General features: G+C 45.8%; 2 protein-coding genes across 5 annotated transcripts; one reads left to right on the top strand and one right to left on the bottom strand.

Moving 5' to 3' along the window:
• The first annotated feature begins 1,192 nt into the window (after positions 1–1,192).
• On the top strand, positions 1,193–2,145 carry LOC143158847 (taste receptor type 2 member 9-like). Its single transcript, XM_076335300.1, is given in 2 exon segments — positions 1,193–1,811; positions 1,814–2,145. Coding segments are annotated over 2 exon segments (951 nt in total).
• Positions 2,146–5,694: 3,549 nt separating this feature from the next.
• ANKRD66 (ankyrin repeat domain 66) lies at positions 5,695–16,040 on the bottom strand. Of its 4 annotated transcripts, none has more exons than XM_076332654.1 (4): positions 15,969–16,040; positions 15,446–15,606; positions 13,828–14,056; positions 5,695–7,578 (listed from the first exon to the last, which is right to left on the bottom strand). In XM_076332654.1, exons 1-4 carry the CDS (start codon positions 16,007–16,009, stop codon positions 7,398–7,400), a joined length of 612 nt encoding a protein of 203 aa, XP_076188769.1. In that variant the 5' UTR covers positions 16,010–16,040; the 3' UTR covers positions 5,695–7,397. The 4 variants fall into 4 exon arrangements, with proteins under 4 accessions (XP_076188769.1, XP_076188770.1, XP_076188771.1 ...); XM_076332655.1 differs by lacking the exon at positions 15,969–16,040 and adding an exon at positions 15,793–15,906; XM_076332656.1 differs by lacking the exon at positions 15,969–16,040 and adding an exon at positions 15,807–15,906.
• Between the last annotated feature and the right edge of the window lie 21 nt (positions 16,041–16,061).

The raw sequence follows: 16,061 nt of genomic DNA, 5'->3' as shown, positions 1-16,061 counted from the left end.
CTGAACACAGTATTCGAGGGGCGGCCTCACCAGGGCTGAGTACAGGGGCACGATCACTTCCCTCTCCTGCTGGCCACACTATTTCTGATACAGGCCAGGATGCCATTGGCCTTCTTGGCCGCCTGGGCACACTGCCGGCTCATGTTCAGCCGGCTGTCGACCAGCACCCCCAGGTCCTTTTCCGACAGGCAGCTTTCCAGCCACTCTTCCCCAAGCCTGTAGCGCTGCATGGGGTTGTTGTGGCCGAAGTGCAGGACCCGGCACTTGGCCTTGTTGAATCTCGTACAGTTGGCCTGGGCCCATCGATCCAGCCTGTCCAGGTCCCTCTGCAGAGCCTTCCTACCCTCGAGCAGGTCAACACTCCCGCCCAACTTGGTGTCGTCTGCAAACTGGCTGAGGGTCCACTCGATCCCCTCCTCCAGATCATTGATAAAGATATTGAACAAGACCGGCCCCAAAACCGAGCCCTGGGGAACACTGCTCGTGACCGGCCGGCAACTGGATGTAACTCCATTCACCACAACTCTCTGGGCCCAGCCGTCCAGCCAGTTTTTGACCCAGCGCAGAGTCCACCTGTCTAAGCCGTGAGCCGCCAGCTTCTCGAGGAGAATGCTGTGGGAGACGGTGTGGGTCTTCACTTACAATTAAGGCATTACCATTGGGAAAACTCACATGGATTTCAGTCCCCATGGAGGATCAAAATGAACTCCAGTTTCCAGCATCTTGGTTGAATTTTGCAGCTCCTGGAGTCTCGGATGAAAGAGGACAGTGACTCCCCTGACTGTGCTTTGCTGAGCACCCCCCTCCACGTGAGCATCATAGGCGACAAAGGGACAGAAGAACCCAGATCGTGGATCCTGAGAGTGATCAAACATGGGGCAGTCACTAAATCACAACATTGTCCACTGCAGAAAAACATCTACATTGTCTGTGTCACCAACACAGCTCTTCTGAACTGAAATTCAAATATTGAAGACTGACACTGATACCAGGCAAGGGAATACCCAGCACATTTACATTCCTGCACCTGCCCTGCTCTGAATAGGAGCAGCACCAAAATCCCCACCACCACCAGCTCTGTAAAGCTCCTGTTTCCGTACGTGACACTCAGGGAACAGTGGCTGCTAACCTGCGTTAAGCATTGGTGCAACAACCTACTTTTCCAGCACAGCACTGCTACCCATCTTGGAGGATGGAAGCCTGTTACTCTCAAGATAAATTTAATGCCACTTTATACGATGCCATGGCTATGGTCATCATCACACTTCAGGCATTTGCTGGCACGTGGATAAACACTGTCGTTGTTTCTGTGCTTTGTATTGCTTGGGTCAGAAAGAAAATCTTTAACTCTAATGAGAAGATCTTGCTGTTTCTGGGATGCTTCAGGTTTTGATATTTATGCATCACATGGATATATTCCTTTCTTTGAATAATTTATCCCTGCTGCTTTTACGTTCACCCTGTACCCCAACTACCTGCAGTTATTCAAAACGTTTTAAATTCTTCCAACTTGTGGGTTTCTGCCTGTCTTTGTGGTTTTTATTGTACAAAAATTGCAAATTTCAGGCACATCTTTTTCATCTACCTGAAAGTAAAAATTGACAGGATCGTGCCATGGCTGTTGTTGGGTTCAGTGCTTTTATCCCTGGTCATCTGCATCTTTGTCTACAACATCACCGATGAAGCACGCTGTAACAACCTCAATTCCACCACCCTAGGAAATTTCTGGAAACTGAGTGTCAGAATGGATGAACATTTTTTCCCTATTTTTTTTATCAGCAGCTTTGGATTTACTGCCACATTCACAGCAGTAATCATTCGGCCCTTCTCCTCCTCTTTTCTCTCTGGAGACACAAATGCAAGATGCAGACAAACTCAGTGAAGAACCTCAGCATGGATGTCCATATCAAAGCCACAAAATCTATTCTGTCCTTCTTCTTCATTTACAGCATTAACTTTACATGTTTGGTCTTGACATTGAGTTATGCCACGAAGAAGGAAAATCCTGTGACATTTCTCATTTTAGTATTTCAGTATGCTTTTCTGGCTGTTCCTTCCCTTATTCTGATTTTCAGCAACCCCAAACTGGAAAAGGCACTGCTAAGGACTCTGCCCTGTGTGAAGTGCAGGGTTTGCATGAGGTAGGAACTGTAATAAAAGCTGGCGCCCATTAAAAATGTCGATATTTTATTATAAAATCAAGTAATTTAATGCAGCTCTCCAGCCAGTGTAGATGATACAGATGTTCTATCTTCACCATCTAAGTTAAGAAAACATCATTAAAATTCTTTGAATTAAATTATAAGTTAAATAAAGTATTATTATAATTTGATTTAGACAATTCTTTGAGTTAAATTATTGTCAATAACAGAGTAATTTAGACCTTGTACATGGGCTAGCTGCAAAAGGGGAATAACAATACTGCAAACCTTCTAAAAATGCTTTGGTGTTTGCTGATTGAAATGAATTAATTAAACAACATATTTATATCTATTTTGTTTTACATTTATTTCTGCTGTGGCCGTGTACTTTGTAGTATTATGGGTTGTATCACTATCTTGCATTGGTTTATAACTTATGTGTGAATATGTTGATCACTGTTATTCACCAGAGGTGGTTACTGACATAAACAGCAACGCAGAAATGGCCTTGGGGTGGACAAGTGGGGTGGAGAGCCACTTCCCTCGCCAGCTTTATGTGTCCTATCTCTGCCCCACTTCATGCAAAAACATGATTTCCCCTCTTCTGTGCCACTGCTCTCCTGCTCTGCTTTTATTTTTTTACAAGATCTCCTTTTACCGATGGACTCTGGCTCGGTAAAACACCGAGGAAGGTGGTTTTTGTGCAAAGTGCAGTGTGGAATAAAGTCATGCTTTCATCTCACAGTGACCATGGGCAGATGTACGGGGTGTTCGTGCCAGGGGCTGGCAGCTGGGGGGTCCAGGGGGATCTCTGTGAGGCAAGGTCAAGGCTGCCCTGTGCCGGGGAAAGCTAGTTCCAGCCAGCTCCAATGGACCCACCACAGGACACAGCTCAGGCCAGCAGTGATGCTTGTGGCTCCTCTGGGAAAATATATTTGAGAAACAGCAAAAACACTGCCCGGCAGTGAGGAGTGAAGAAAATTGTGAGAAACAGTCCTGCAAGAAACAGGCTCAGAGAAGGAAAAGGAGGAGGTGCTCTAGGTGCCGGAGCAGGGATTCCCCTGCAGCCCATGGAGAGGACCATGGTGCTCACATCACGTAGGTTGTCTGCCTGAAGCCAATGAAGGTCCACGGTGGAGCAGATATCCACACTGCAGCCCGTGGAGGACCCTATGCCAGAGTAAGTGGGTGTGCCCTGAAGGACTGCAGCCCATGGAGAGCCCATGTTGGAGCAGGGGAAGAGCATGAGGAGGAAGGAGTGGAAGAGACAACACATTATTGTTGTGATTTAACCCCAGCCGGCAACTAAGCACCACGCAGCTGCCCGCTCACTCCCCCCCAGAGGGATGGGGGAGAGAATTGGAGGAGTAAAAGTGAGAAAACTCGTGGGTTGAGATAAAGACAGTTTAATAGGGAAAGCAAAAGCCACGCACGCAAGCAAAGCAAAACAAGGAATTCATTCACTCCTTCCCATCGGCAGGCAGGTGTTCAGCCATCTCCAGGAAAGCAGGGCTCCATCACGCGTAACGGTGACTTGGGAAGACAAACGCCATCACTCCAAACGTCCCCCCCTTCCTTCTTCTTCCCCCAGCTTTATATGCTGAGCATGACGTCATATGGTGTGGAATATCCCTTTGGTCAGGTGGGGTCAGCTGTCCCGGCTGTGTCCCCTCCCAACTTCTTGTGCACCCCCAGCCTGCTCACTGGTGGGGTGGGGTGAGAAGCAGAAGAGGCCTTGTCTCTGTGTCAGCACTGCTCAGCAATAGCAAAAACATCCCTGTGTTATCAACACTGTTTCCAGCACAAATCCAAAACATAGCACCTTAAAAGCTACTATGAAGAAATTCAACTCTATGCCAGCCAAAACCAGCACAGTTATGAACTGACCGCAACCCCCATTCCCTGTCCCCCTGCGCCACTCAGGAGGAGGAGGTAGAAAAGTTGGGAATGAAGGAGTGAAGTTGAGCCTGGGAAGAAGGAGGGGTGGAGGTAAGGTGTTTTAGCTTTGTCTTTGTTCCTCGTCATCCTACTCTATTTTCAATTGGCAATAAATTAAATTGATTTTCCCCAAGTCAAGTCTGTTTTGCCCGTGACAGTAATTGGTGAGTGATCTCCTTGTCTTTATCTCGACCCATGAGCTTTTCCATCTTATTTTCCACCCCTGTCCTGTTGAGGAGTGAGAGTGAAGGAGTGGCTGGGTAGGGTCTGGCAGCTGGCCAAGGTCAACCCACCACAGCAGATAACCTAAACACAAAATAGTTCCAGCATTTACAGAGCAGAACCTGAATTGTTCGTTTCTGTCACCAGCCCAGGCCCAGAGGCACATCTTACCTCGTGCCAAGTGCCAAGTGCGCATTCTTCACACATCTCAGCAGGTTTTGTTTCTGCTTTTGTTTTAAAACACTCACCCAGAAGGAGTACATTTGCCAGGTGTGGAGCCCAAACCTTAGAGGTTTCCTGAAGCCCTGCAGAGTTCAGATATACCCAAAATTATCTCCAGGGAGTCATCTCAGGTGTAGCATCAGTCCTGCTGGACATGGATTCACTCTATAAGAAGCCCTCGAGCTTTCTATCTGCTGTTTTTGAGAACAACCTTTAATGTATTTCTACCAGCAGAAGGCTTCTCAGACCTTCCTTTCCCCCCAGTAAAGGAGATGTGGTTGTCTTGTAGGACAACAGTGTGAAGGACTCACTAATTTCTACGTACTCTCTATTAGAATTCAAAACAGAGGAAGAGTTTCTGCTCAGAGAACATGAGTGGCCCCAGGATGCTAATTTGAAAAGTTGAAGTGAAGGCAAAAAAGCTTAGTTTGTAACCTTTTTATTTTAAAGGTTGCCTTTTCCATGGGCAAAAGAGCACTCCCTTCCCTCTTCCTCTCCATCCCCACAAAAATGAAAAGGGAAGAGGTTAATAAGAAAGTATAAGAAAGTGTTTTCAAACCATTAGCTTTCACTCTTTTCTGGCTTTTCCTGCAGTAGTAAAGCAAAAAATTACATTCATTTTGCTCTGCTAAAAAGAAAGGGTTTGAGTCATCTGATCAAAATTAGAAACTCAGAGCACATTGCCTTGAGCTGTTTGCCTTGAGCTGCAATTCAGATCAGATGCCAAACTCCACTGAGTCCCACTTCCACAGTAGGAGACACTCTGCACCACCCACATTTCCTGAGGGAGGCAGATCTTAAACATCTCCCCTGGACACATCTCCCCTGGACACATCTCCCCAGCTGAAAGGCCTTTAAAGGACAGGCACCACCACACCTCCCTTCTTCCCCTGCGGTTGCTCAGTGCAGTTGATCCTTTAGCATGACAGTCCCAATCGCTTTCACAAAAAGACCATGGAAAATCCTTTTAGTCCCTACATCCCATGCAACATCATCCCTCAAAAGTTCACATACCACAAGACTCAAGAACTCATGTTCTCTGAGCAGAAACTCTTCCTCTGTTTTGATTTCTAACAAAGAGTACGTAGAAATTAGTGAGTCCTTCACACTGTTGTCCTACAAGACAACCACATCTCCTTTACTGGGGAGAAAGGAAGGTCTGAGAAGCCTTCTGCTAGTAGAAATACATTGTCTTGAAAACAAACTCAGTTTTTGTTGGCAAAAACAACATCTTGCAGATGTTCTCACACAAAAGAATGCAGCCCCAGCAAACCACACTGAAGACGCTTTCTTCCATCTCCATGAAACCCCTGTGAACATGATGCCCAAACACAGCATCACCTGCCCATGCACCAGCCCCATCCGGCTGGCACTGGAGGAGACAGGTTGTAAAACACCACGGCCACAGTGCACAGCCCATATGCCAAAGCTGGTCTCTGGAGAGATGCAATGATGTGCCCAGCTCTGGGGAAAATGTTACTCAGCTACAGGACACTCCACCAGCTGGCCTCAGGGCTAGAAGGAGGCCTGTTTGGTTTATCAGCATGGCAATAGGCACTCTGTCCCATGTATTGCCTCCACTTGCACTGTCACTAATTCAACAGCCAGGCCAACTGTGAATGGAGTTGACATTTCATATGGCTTGGAAAGTGCAAATGACAAAAGACAAAGCTGGAGCTTGACTCATTTGTCCAAACATAGGCATCTTGAGTCATCTGAGAAGACCTAGGGTATCTGAGACATCTGCACAGGGTTGGGAGCTACAGCACAGGATCTTCTGGAGACCTACAGGGTCAGCCTGGGTCGGTGGCATTAGGCAGCTCTGTGTAGATGGCTGAATTAGTCCCTGCAAATCTAGGAGAGGGAGATGGATCACGGAGCTGTTGGTCATGATTGCAACGCCTGCGTGTTGTGTGGAGGGTGTGGAGGACACCTATAACCAAGTCACTACAGAAGCACCAGGTTTGGGTAGTGAAGGGGAAACAGAGGGGAAGGGAGGCAGACACATAAAAGATGTCAAAAGTCAATACGAATGGCTGCCCAGTGCTGGCATGGTCTGGAAAACTGTCTTGGGTCAAATTCAAAACATTTTTTTATGATTGAGAAGTGAAACAGTTAAAAATGCTTTTGCCGTGGAAACTGCTGATGAGCGGAGGGATAGCTCAGGACCAGTTCCACAGCATTCCTACGAGCATAGACATAAAAATGGCTGGGGGCACTGCTAGAAATAAAGCAGTGCTCTAACTGTCTTGGCAGTCACAGATGTCTGAAAGCAGCAACGAGGGAGCACATTTTCCCCTTTGCTGGGTCGGGAATGTTAGATACAGGCTGTTAGACCCATGTGTCCAGCAGAAGGTCAACACCAAACGTCTCCCCTTCAGCCAGAAGAAGCAACTACACCCCACTCCCAAAGAAAAGAGAGAGGCTATGAGCCCCTGTAGAGCCTCCTGGTTGACTCAGGACCAGAAACAAACAAGCAAAGGCCACTGACATCACCAGAGTGAGCAGAACCACAGTCCCAGATGCTTTCATGAATCAATTAGGAGCAAAAACATTTCCCTCTCAGACAATACGGGTAATTGTTGTCATTTCTGTAAATTTATACATTTCGGTGACTTAGAGTATTAGTATATTTAAACACCTTCTGCAGTTTTCTGATATTTGAGATCTGATACATACAGACACACAGATAGACAGAAGCACTTCTACCTGTTCCCTATTAATGACAATATTTACAGTACATCACAAAATGCATTCTTGTGTCCATCTGCTTCTCCCGTTCATCCATATTTCACCCTGCAGATGCACCTGAGGTCTGCCAGCGCCTTTGATGTGCATCGCAGGGTCTCAGTGGCACCAAATAGGCAGGGCACACTACTGCTTCCCCCTTTTTTTTCGATTTTTCTTTTGAGCAGAGGATGTGCAGTTCTCCCGAGAACATGGTGAGTTTTTCTCAAACTCTTCTTTCTTGAGTTCCCAGTCTTCATCTCTCTGGTCTAAGGGGATTCCTTTCATTGCGGCTGTCCTGCGATAGTTTCTGCTCTCCACCTCTGCTCTGGGGAAGAAAGCAAGAACGCATCTTCAGATACTGAGCACAGCACAGCCACACCACCGTTCATGAGCGGTCCATCTACAGGAACAGGGGATCACGTATTGGTATGGTCAAAATACTGTTGCCAGCAATACATGAGAAAACACTGAGGCTCCAAATCCAACAGCATTCATCACCCCAAGCGACCAGGTACTCACTGAGAGTTGGGCTGAAGTGGGAAACCTTCAGTAAGGATCCACGGTGAGACCGGACTCCTACCATTGGAAGCATAATTTTAACCATGCGAAGCTCTCAAAGACTGATCTGCTGAATTTGTGTGCTATTAAATAGACTTAAGCACATTTAATGCAATTGTACATGGTATATTAACTCACTGCAACCGCAACATTTCCATTTTCTTTTATTTTTTTGTACTGCTCATTCATAAGTACTAGAAATTCTTAATGCCAAAATATCAGATCTGAAGATGACTGGAATTTGGGAGGATTTGTACATAGTTATTCTTACAGATGACCTTTTAACATCAGAAATTATCTAATCCTAATCCAATTCAGCCCTGAAATTTTGCTAAACTTTGCATTCAAATCCAGAACTAAACTTGACAATTCATCCCCATTTCAGTTTTTTAAATAATAACTTGAATTAAGCAACGTCATAGAAATAAGGCTGTGCTGTGGTGGTTCAAATTTTGCATGGGAAAACATTATGTAGAAGATAACATTTTCCCCAGCCCAATATCTCCATATGCAAATCATTCACAACTCTCCTCTGGTTGCTGGGGTTTTTAGCTGTGTTTCTCAACTTGTCTCCATGTTTTCAAGTGTGTGAAACCTGTGGATGTCAGACAATGAGCCATCATCCATCCAGACCCTGGGATTTCCAAGTCAGCAGTGAGTTTGCGCTTGGCATCTGTGATTGACCAGTCTCCTCATTTTTTTTGAGATATTCGTATATTTTCTAATAAGCAAACACAGTCCCAGATCTTCATTTTTTTTGAGATATTTGTATATTTTCTAATAAGCAAACACAGTCCCAGATCTTCAGTGAAGGACACTGTACAAGCTAACCTGAAAATAAACATACTTCACTGTAGTTTTCCTTATAGCCTTGAAATATCAATGGTTTTCAGTACACTTCCCATTGTAAACAACCAAAGCAAATTAAAGACCACTTTCATCAAGACTAAAATGAATAGACTCCTTTGACCAGTAATTTAATTTTTTAATCATCTCAGGTATGGTTTTGTTTATCACAGCTCTTAAATATATTTCCTATTAAGTGTTGTTAACTTTCTCTTTACAGTCTTTATACATGCCTGACACCAACACAGCCAATTATCTTGGAAAGAAGTGACCCCAAACTAAAAAATAGATAGATATTTTCTGTGTTTTGTAGGCACTGAGGAACTTTATAAGAACAAGTACATCTATCCTTCACGTCCAAATCATACAACATAGAATCATGGAATGGTTTGGGCTGTAAGGGACCTTTGAAGATCATCTAGTCCAACCACCAAGTTTCAAGTTGCCGAAAGATAAATTGGTTCTCTTTCAAAAAATAGCAAAAGCAAAAAAAAAATAAGACCTTCTTTTCTTTCTCACACCAGTGGTAAGCAGGAGAAAGCATTGAAAAAACAGGAGCCATTGCAGTGGGTTGACCTTGGCCAGCTGCCAGATGCCCACCCAGCTGCTCTCTCACTGCCCCTCCTCAACAGGAGATGGGGAGAAAGATGGAAAAGCTCATGGTAAAGATAAGGACAGGGAGATCACTCACCAATTACTGTCACAGGCAAAACAGACGTGGAAAATCAGTTTAATTTATTGCCAATTGAAAATAGGGTAGGATGGTGAGAAACAAAGACAAAACTAAAACACCTTCCTGCCACCCCCTGCTTCTTCCCAAGCTCAAATTCACTCCTTCATTCCCAACTACTCTACCTCTTCCCCTGAGCAGCACAGGGGGACGGGGAATGGGGGTTGCAGTCAGTCCATAACACGTTGTCTCTGCCACTCCTTCCTCCTCACACTCTTCCCCTGCTCCAGCATGGGTCCTTCCCATGGGCTGCAGTCCTTCAGGATAAGCCAGCTCCAGCATGGGCTCTCCATGGGCTGCTGCTCCTTCAGAGCATGTCCACCTACTGCAGCATGGGATCTTCCACGGGCTGCAGTGTGGATATCTGCCCCACCATGGTTCTCCATGGGCTGCAGGGGGACAACCTACATCACCGTGGTCTTCTCCACAGGCTGCAGCTCCTTCAGAGCATGTCCACCTGCTGCAGCATGGGATCTTCCACGGGCTGCAGTGTGGATATCTGTCCCACCATGGTTCTCCATGGGCTGCAGGGGGACAACCTACATCACCATGGTCTTCTCCACGGGCTGCAGGGAATCTCTGCTCCAATGCCTGGAGCACCTCCCCTTCCTCCCCCTCCTCCTCCTTTGACCCTGGTGTTGCAGGGATGTTCCTCACACTTTTCCCCTCACTCCTCACTGCCGGGCAGCATTTTTTTCCCTTTCTTCAATATGTTTCCCAGAGGCACCACCATCTTCAGTGATGGGCTGAGCTGTGTCCTGCAGTGTGTCTGGCATATAACAGCCCTGACCTCTCCTCACAGAGACCCTTCTGCACTCCCCTGCCACCAGCACCCAGGCACGGACACCCCAATTGTACATCTTGTCCAAGAGAAGACAAACCCTTTTCTCCTACTGCAGAGGTCTGATTTTGTAGGTACTCAGTATTTATGGAGCTCTGTCAAAAATACCACCAAATACTGGGAAAAATCCTTTTTTTTCTGTAATACAGCAGCACTGTCTCATCAGCGCAACGCTGTCCTGGCTGAGAGCACGGAGCAAAGCCAGCGGCTCCACGCAGAGATGCACTGCATAGTGTGGGCTTACTACACACACACACACACAAAAACATATGTATATAATATATATGTATATACATATGTATATATATACGCCCTGGGCTTAGATAGCAGGAGCCTTTGGTGCAGTTTCAATGCTCGGCACTTTGCAGAGAGGCTGGCAGCAGGCACGAGCCACGGGTCTCTGTGTCGCCTCGGTGCCCTTCCCGGCAGCTCTCACAGCATCCAGGGTAAAGCCCTTCTCATGCAAAAAAAATCTGATGCAAATTATATGTTTGTTGCTCAGAAGCAGCTGTGTTTTGAAGGCTGTTTCCTGTTCTTTGCACGTCCATGCAAATCTCGGTGAGTGGTACAGATACTCTGTAGCAGAATATTCCTAATATTTACGTTACTAATATTTACGTGTCGATAAATGTAATATTTCCATGTTGATGCAAACAGTCCCCAGCACAGAGCAGTCGCTCAGCCCAGGTAGGCAGGCATATGTTCATGCAGCCAGCAGCACCTGGGGTCAGACACACAGCGTTCAAGGATCACGGTGGTGCTAGAGGGGGCTGAATTGGGATTTAGGAAGGATTTGGACGTTCATAGCCCTGTTTAGATATGCATGTCAGCCCTGCATTTGGCACAGGCTGTTATTTTAAAAATCACCTTTTCTTCTCTTTTTGCATCACAGGCAAATATCCAAAACTGACAGTGATGGTCTGTAACAAAATATCCCTCATATTTACATACCAATACCACAGACACCGTGAGCAGAGGGCAGACCTACTCCGTGCTGCGCAGCATTAGCATGCAGACACACACACTTCGTTTTCTGCCCGCGGCGCACATCGGTACTGCCCAGCTCCCGCCGGAGCCGCAGAGCCCTGCCTGACCATGGACATCGCCTCTGGGACCTTCCGCACACCTGAAGGAGCAGAAGGTAATCATGATTATACTACAAATGCCAGTAATTCCTCCTAGTTACCTCCAAGTTTGCTGACGTGAGGAGGTGAAACTGTTGCATGAGGGTGAAGGCATCCATTGTGGTTGTAAATTATAGTGTTTGGGCTTAAAAAAAGGCTTCCTGAGCCACAGTGATAAACTCTTGGCTGCCCACAGGCTGCGCTATGGCTGTGAGGTGATCATACAGGCTTCGTGTGTCTTATAAAATGTCCTAGGCGTGGGCACTCAAAGCATCTTCCCAGTTATTAAGTTCTCCCAGCCACGCTCCTGGCTGAGCCACGCAGCCGCAGGGCAAGTCAGGCCGGCACGTGGCTCTGAAAGACAAGTTTTCCACCTTAAAATAGTCATTCACCTCAGAAAACCCTCCATCAACTACATGAGTCGCCCTAGGCTGTTGCCTAGGTGGCTCAGACGGGGGTGTCAATCATCCTGTCAATCATTCTCCCAGCCACCTCCACCAGCACAGGCGCCTCTGCCTGCCGCGGGCATTGCCCATCGGCATCATCCAGGCAATTCCCCCACCCTTGCTGTCACCTCACCGCCACGGCTCTGGTGCACAGCCAAGCGCACGGCAAATGCTACAGACTTGGCAGGACTCGATAAGCAGGATTTAATGGTGAGATTAGTGCAAAAACGACAGCGTTGAACAGGTAAGCAATTGCTATAAATGATTCATCGAGGGGAACAGGCCTGCAGACCTTTCACTCTCCAGGGAAGACAATATTTACCTCTTCTGATATAGAAACCAAGCAAGCCAAGACCTGAGAACAGTATAAAGAGAAAACCCTCCTCTGGAAGAAAATGCCCCATTCTCAAAGAACTGGCAAACCTGAGCTTATCCCAGCTAGGGTCTAGGTAGTAAAAAAACTAATTAGCAAAGCTTAGGTATCAGCTGCTGCTTGTTTAAATTTCTTTAAACTGAAGGTCTAAGGGCAATAAGAGCTGATTCTTCTGCGTGGAAGGAAGGTGGTGAATAGTGAGGGTTTGCAGCATGTCAGCTCCATAAGCAGCGAGGCTTTAGCTGTAAGGTGTCCTGGATGTGGGGCGGGCAAGTAAAATGCAAAGGTCCCATCAGCTTCCATAATAGCCAGAGCTTAGAAACAGGAACGTATGGCTCCCCTAGAAAGTTTTTTGGGCTCTGTACAGGGGGATTTATGCACAGTTTGGGTGTGTCTTCCTATGGAAGGACACTGATGCTGCATCAAGATTAAAGGTGGGCATGAAGGATTTCAGCAGGAACCAACAAGCTGTAGAAGTACAGCCAAAGGGCAACAGTACCTACAGAAAGGTTTACATGGATTAATGAAAGGTGGTATTTGGTAGGCACTGGCCACCTCAGATATTTGCCCAGCCACCGTGCCTGATTTTGAACTTGGCAGCTCTTGTGCTGAACTGGCAAGCTGGAGACTTTGAGTTGGATATGTGTCTATAAAAAAATCCATGATTTATATGGTGCCAAAGCAGTCTTGAGAATGTGGCAGCAGTAAAAAAGATGCCAGTTAAGGACTACGGTGGGACTGTAAATTCACAGAAGAACCCAGGGGAGGAAAAGCCTTTGGGTGCTCTCAGCATCTCAGGGTCCGGCGCGTGCAGGTTTCACAAGCAATGTATTTAAATACCGGGTAACGTGTGGGACTACAATTTGCACTGAACACTCTGGTTAGCCTCTGGTGATCTGTCCCACTGCTTTAGAGAGATGCAGGTATGGGACACAGCTCAGACCTCTGGAGGACAGCATCCTGATCCAGGGAAACAGCTTTGCAAGGATGAAAATACCTGTGAGCCAAACCGGTGGCTGAAAACCAGGAATGGTAATTGGGAACCCTTTAAAAGCATATTACTCATTGCATACGGTGCCACAGTGATAACCGTAAACAGTTAAGACAATAAGGAGTTTTCCAAAATTTGGAAGTAATATGTGGTCATCCTACTAACAGATCAAATGGTATAATTTTCAATGATTATGTAAAAAAAAGGATGGCTCTGTTCTTTACTACAAGAAAAGCCAAATGATGTACATACACTAACATCAGCTGCTGAAGGGCTGTTCTTAAACAATTGAACCTGTGTATTCACTATTCCCCACTCTAAGGGTTTAATACTTGTTAGCTCTTGCTTTCTTTCCCATTGCTTAATAATCGCTCTGTAATATCCTTATAAAAACAATGATGTCATGAAGTGGTAGTGATTCTGAAAACATACCAAGGCAAACCATAGGAGGCAGTGGAATAAATGATTGTCTTCCCAATGGCTTCCCCGTGACAAAGACCCATATTTGCTTGTCTACTACTCGTGCTTGATGGCTTTAATAGGCTCTAGGTGGAAAGACAGGTAACACGCTCGTATTCGTTCTGGTCCTCTATATAGCAGGCAATTTAATTTTCATTGCTGGAGCCCTGTCGGCTGCCGCAGTGGGACCGGCCATCGCTACTCACGTTTCTAAGAACCTGGAGCAGTCTTGGTGACCGTAGATTTCCGCAAGCCTCTTGGGAGTGTCGCCGAAGAGGTCGGCCGCGTCCATGGCAGCATGCAGGGAATGAAGGGTGCGAAGCACCCCCAGTCTCCCCGACTCGGCAGCAAAGTGAGCCGGAGTCCAGCCCACGTCGCTCCGCAGGCAATGCTGGGCACCGTGATCCACGAGGAGCTTGACCAGCTCCGATTGCCCTTGTGTTGGGCAGCAAAACAGGGAGAGAAGATGCACCTGCATTAGACTTTATACCTTCGGGATGCAGAAGACGGTCACACACAGTTGATCATAATTCCCTCAGTCATGTAATGATGGATTTTACCCATGACCTGGCCATCTGATTTATCAAATAAGTGATACTCATTAGAAAATGCTGATTTTTTTTTTTTCCAAACTAGACTGCTTCCAGAAGCATTTTACAATGAAAACAGCAATAAAATCAAAAAGCTTTCTACTAATTTCTGAACAGTGCATCTCAATTAGTCATTGACCAATTGGCTATTGACTATTTTATTGTTTCATTTTGGTTTTTAGTTCAATGCAAAATAAAATTTAAACATTAAAAAACTGGAAAACCTGTGAACAGCTTTACTAAAACAAAGGTTTGTTTGATAAGAGATAGAGAAATTACTTGTTTTCATTTCACCTTCATATTTTTCTAACTTGTGGAATTGCTTAAATAAGCAAAAAAAGTTATTTCTACCCCACTTCACACTGCCTTGACTGAGCTAGATCGTTCCCAGTGGCACGTAGGCCATGCCAGTCTCTCATCATCATTTTCTTAAATAGCTCAGTTCCCTTTGCTGCTGCCCAAATGAGTAATAATCCATCAGGGCAAAAGTAAAACATGGTGTCAAGTGTAAACCAGCAAATCACGCACTTGATTTCTGAGCAAAGACAGATGCCATGATGTGAGATCCCAATGTGTAACAAACACCCTCGCACGGAGGAGTGCAGGTCCAGTTTCCCATTTTACACTGTGTACAATTATACATTATATATTGTTGCGTTCATCTCTTTTCTGGGCTGCAAAGGGATATTTGACTTTTACAGCCACCTCTGATGGTGAAGGACCAAATGGGAGCTGCAAACAGCTCTGGTCCTGTGTTGTTTATTCGACCAGGTGGGATAAAGGGAGGGCAATGGAAAACACGCTGTAATTATTTTGTTCTATTGGGTTTGATAAATACCTGGTATAAATACAGTGGGTTTGACTTTCTGCTCATTCGTGCAGGCGTACATGAGAAATAACTCCTCTGCACTGTATGAAGTCACCTCTTAGAAAAGTAATGATGTGGGGGACAAGCAGACATGCTATATGTACCTATCATGTAAACCGTAAATTTTCATGTGACGGAAAAAAAAGCTAAAAAATCACTTTGATGCTAATCCCATAAATTATTTTGGAGGCAAGTTCCCATTTAAATTGGTATTTTTCTCTTTTTTGCTCATTAAGGACAAAATGATCAGATACAAGCCGTGACTATCGCTAGCATTAATTGCCATCACAGCAAGATGCAATTACAATCAGCATCACCTTTTATGATGCCGGTTCGCAGATGTAACAGAGCAGGGGGTGCCCTTACCTTTTGCAGCAGCCCAGTGCAGCGGGGTCCTGTCATGCCAGTCAACATCCTTGTGATTTGGGTCGCAGCGCCCTGTCCTCAAAATCTCATCCACCAGGTCGTAGTCCCCCAACGCCACAGCTTCGTGGAGCTCTGTCATGCTGCACGCTTCAGAAAGGTGCCTGGTAAAAGAGCGATCGTCATTTAGTGGGTGTTCACGGATGTACCAGCTCCTCTCAAGAGCAATTTTAACAGATCAAGCAGCATCTGGATTAAACATGAGACATGCACTGTGAGAAACCAGGATTTATCCAAAAATAAGGAAAAAGGAATGAGAGGGGGAAAAAAATTATAATTTATCTTCAAACCAGTGATCACAGACTGATGGTGACGTTTGGTTTGCAGTCATGGAGATCTGGAGCAAAGTGCAGCCCTTTACATAAAGGACTCGTAGATAAAACTACATTGCATTTCTCAAGGATGTTGCTAACAAACAGCCAGCTCAGACCAAACATTTGCCACGGGTCTGTTGGTACTCACTTACCATGGAAACTGGCTCCTCCCTTGCCAATGCTGCGGATCCATTATTGGTGGTGTTTTATTGCAATGAAAGAAATGTCTGTGCAAGTAGCTTCTG

Source organism: Aptenodytes patagonicus, chromosome 3 (genome assembly GCF_965638725.1).
Source record: "Aptenodytes patagonicus chromosome 3, bAptPat1.pri.cur, whole genome shotgun sequence".
Classification (NCBI taxonomy): Eukaryota; Metazoa; Chordata; class Aves; order Sphenisciformes; family Spheniscidae; genus Aptenodytes; species Aptenodytes patagonicus.
The sequence above is the reverse complement of the archived record's forward strand: the minus strand, read 5'-3'. Positions and strand labels throughout refer to the sequence as shown.

Excerpts from the sequence above, each read along its gene's own strand:
- ANKRD66 (XM_076332654.1), bottom strand. The coding sequence starts at position 16,009 with ATGGATCCGCAGCATTGGCAAGGGAGGAGCCAGTTTCCATG. Across the intron at positions 14,057-15,445 it reads GCACTGGGCTGCTGCAAAAG|GGCAATCGGAGCTGGTCAAG; the intron begins GTAAGGGCACCC and ends GCCCAACACAAG. Across the intron at positions 7,579-13,827 it reads TGCTCCAGGTTCTTAGAAAC|AGCAGAGGTGGAGAGCAGAA; the intron begins GTGAGTAGCGAT and ends TTTCTTCCCCAG.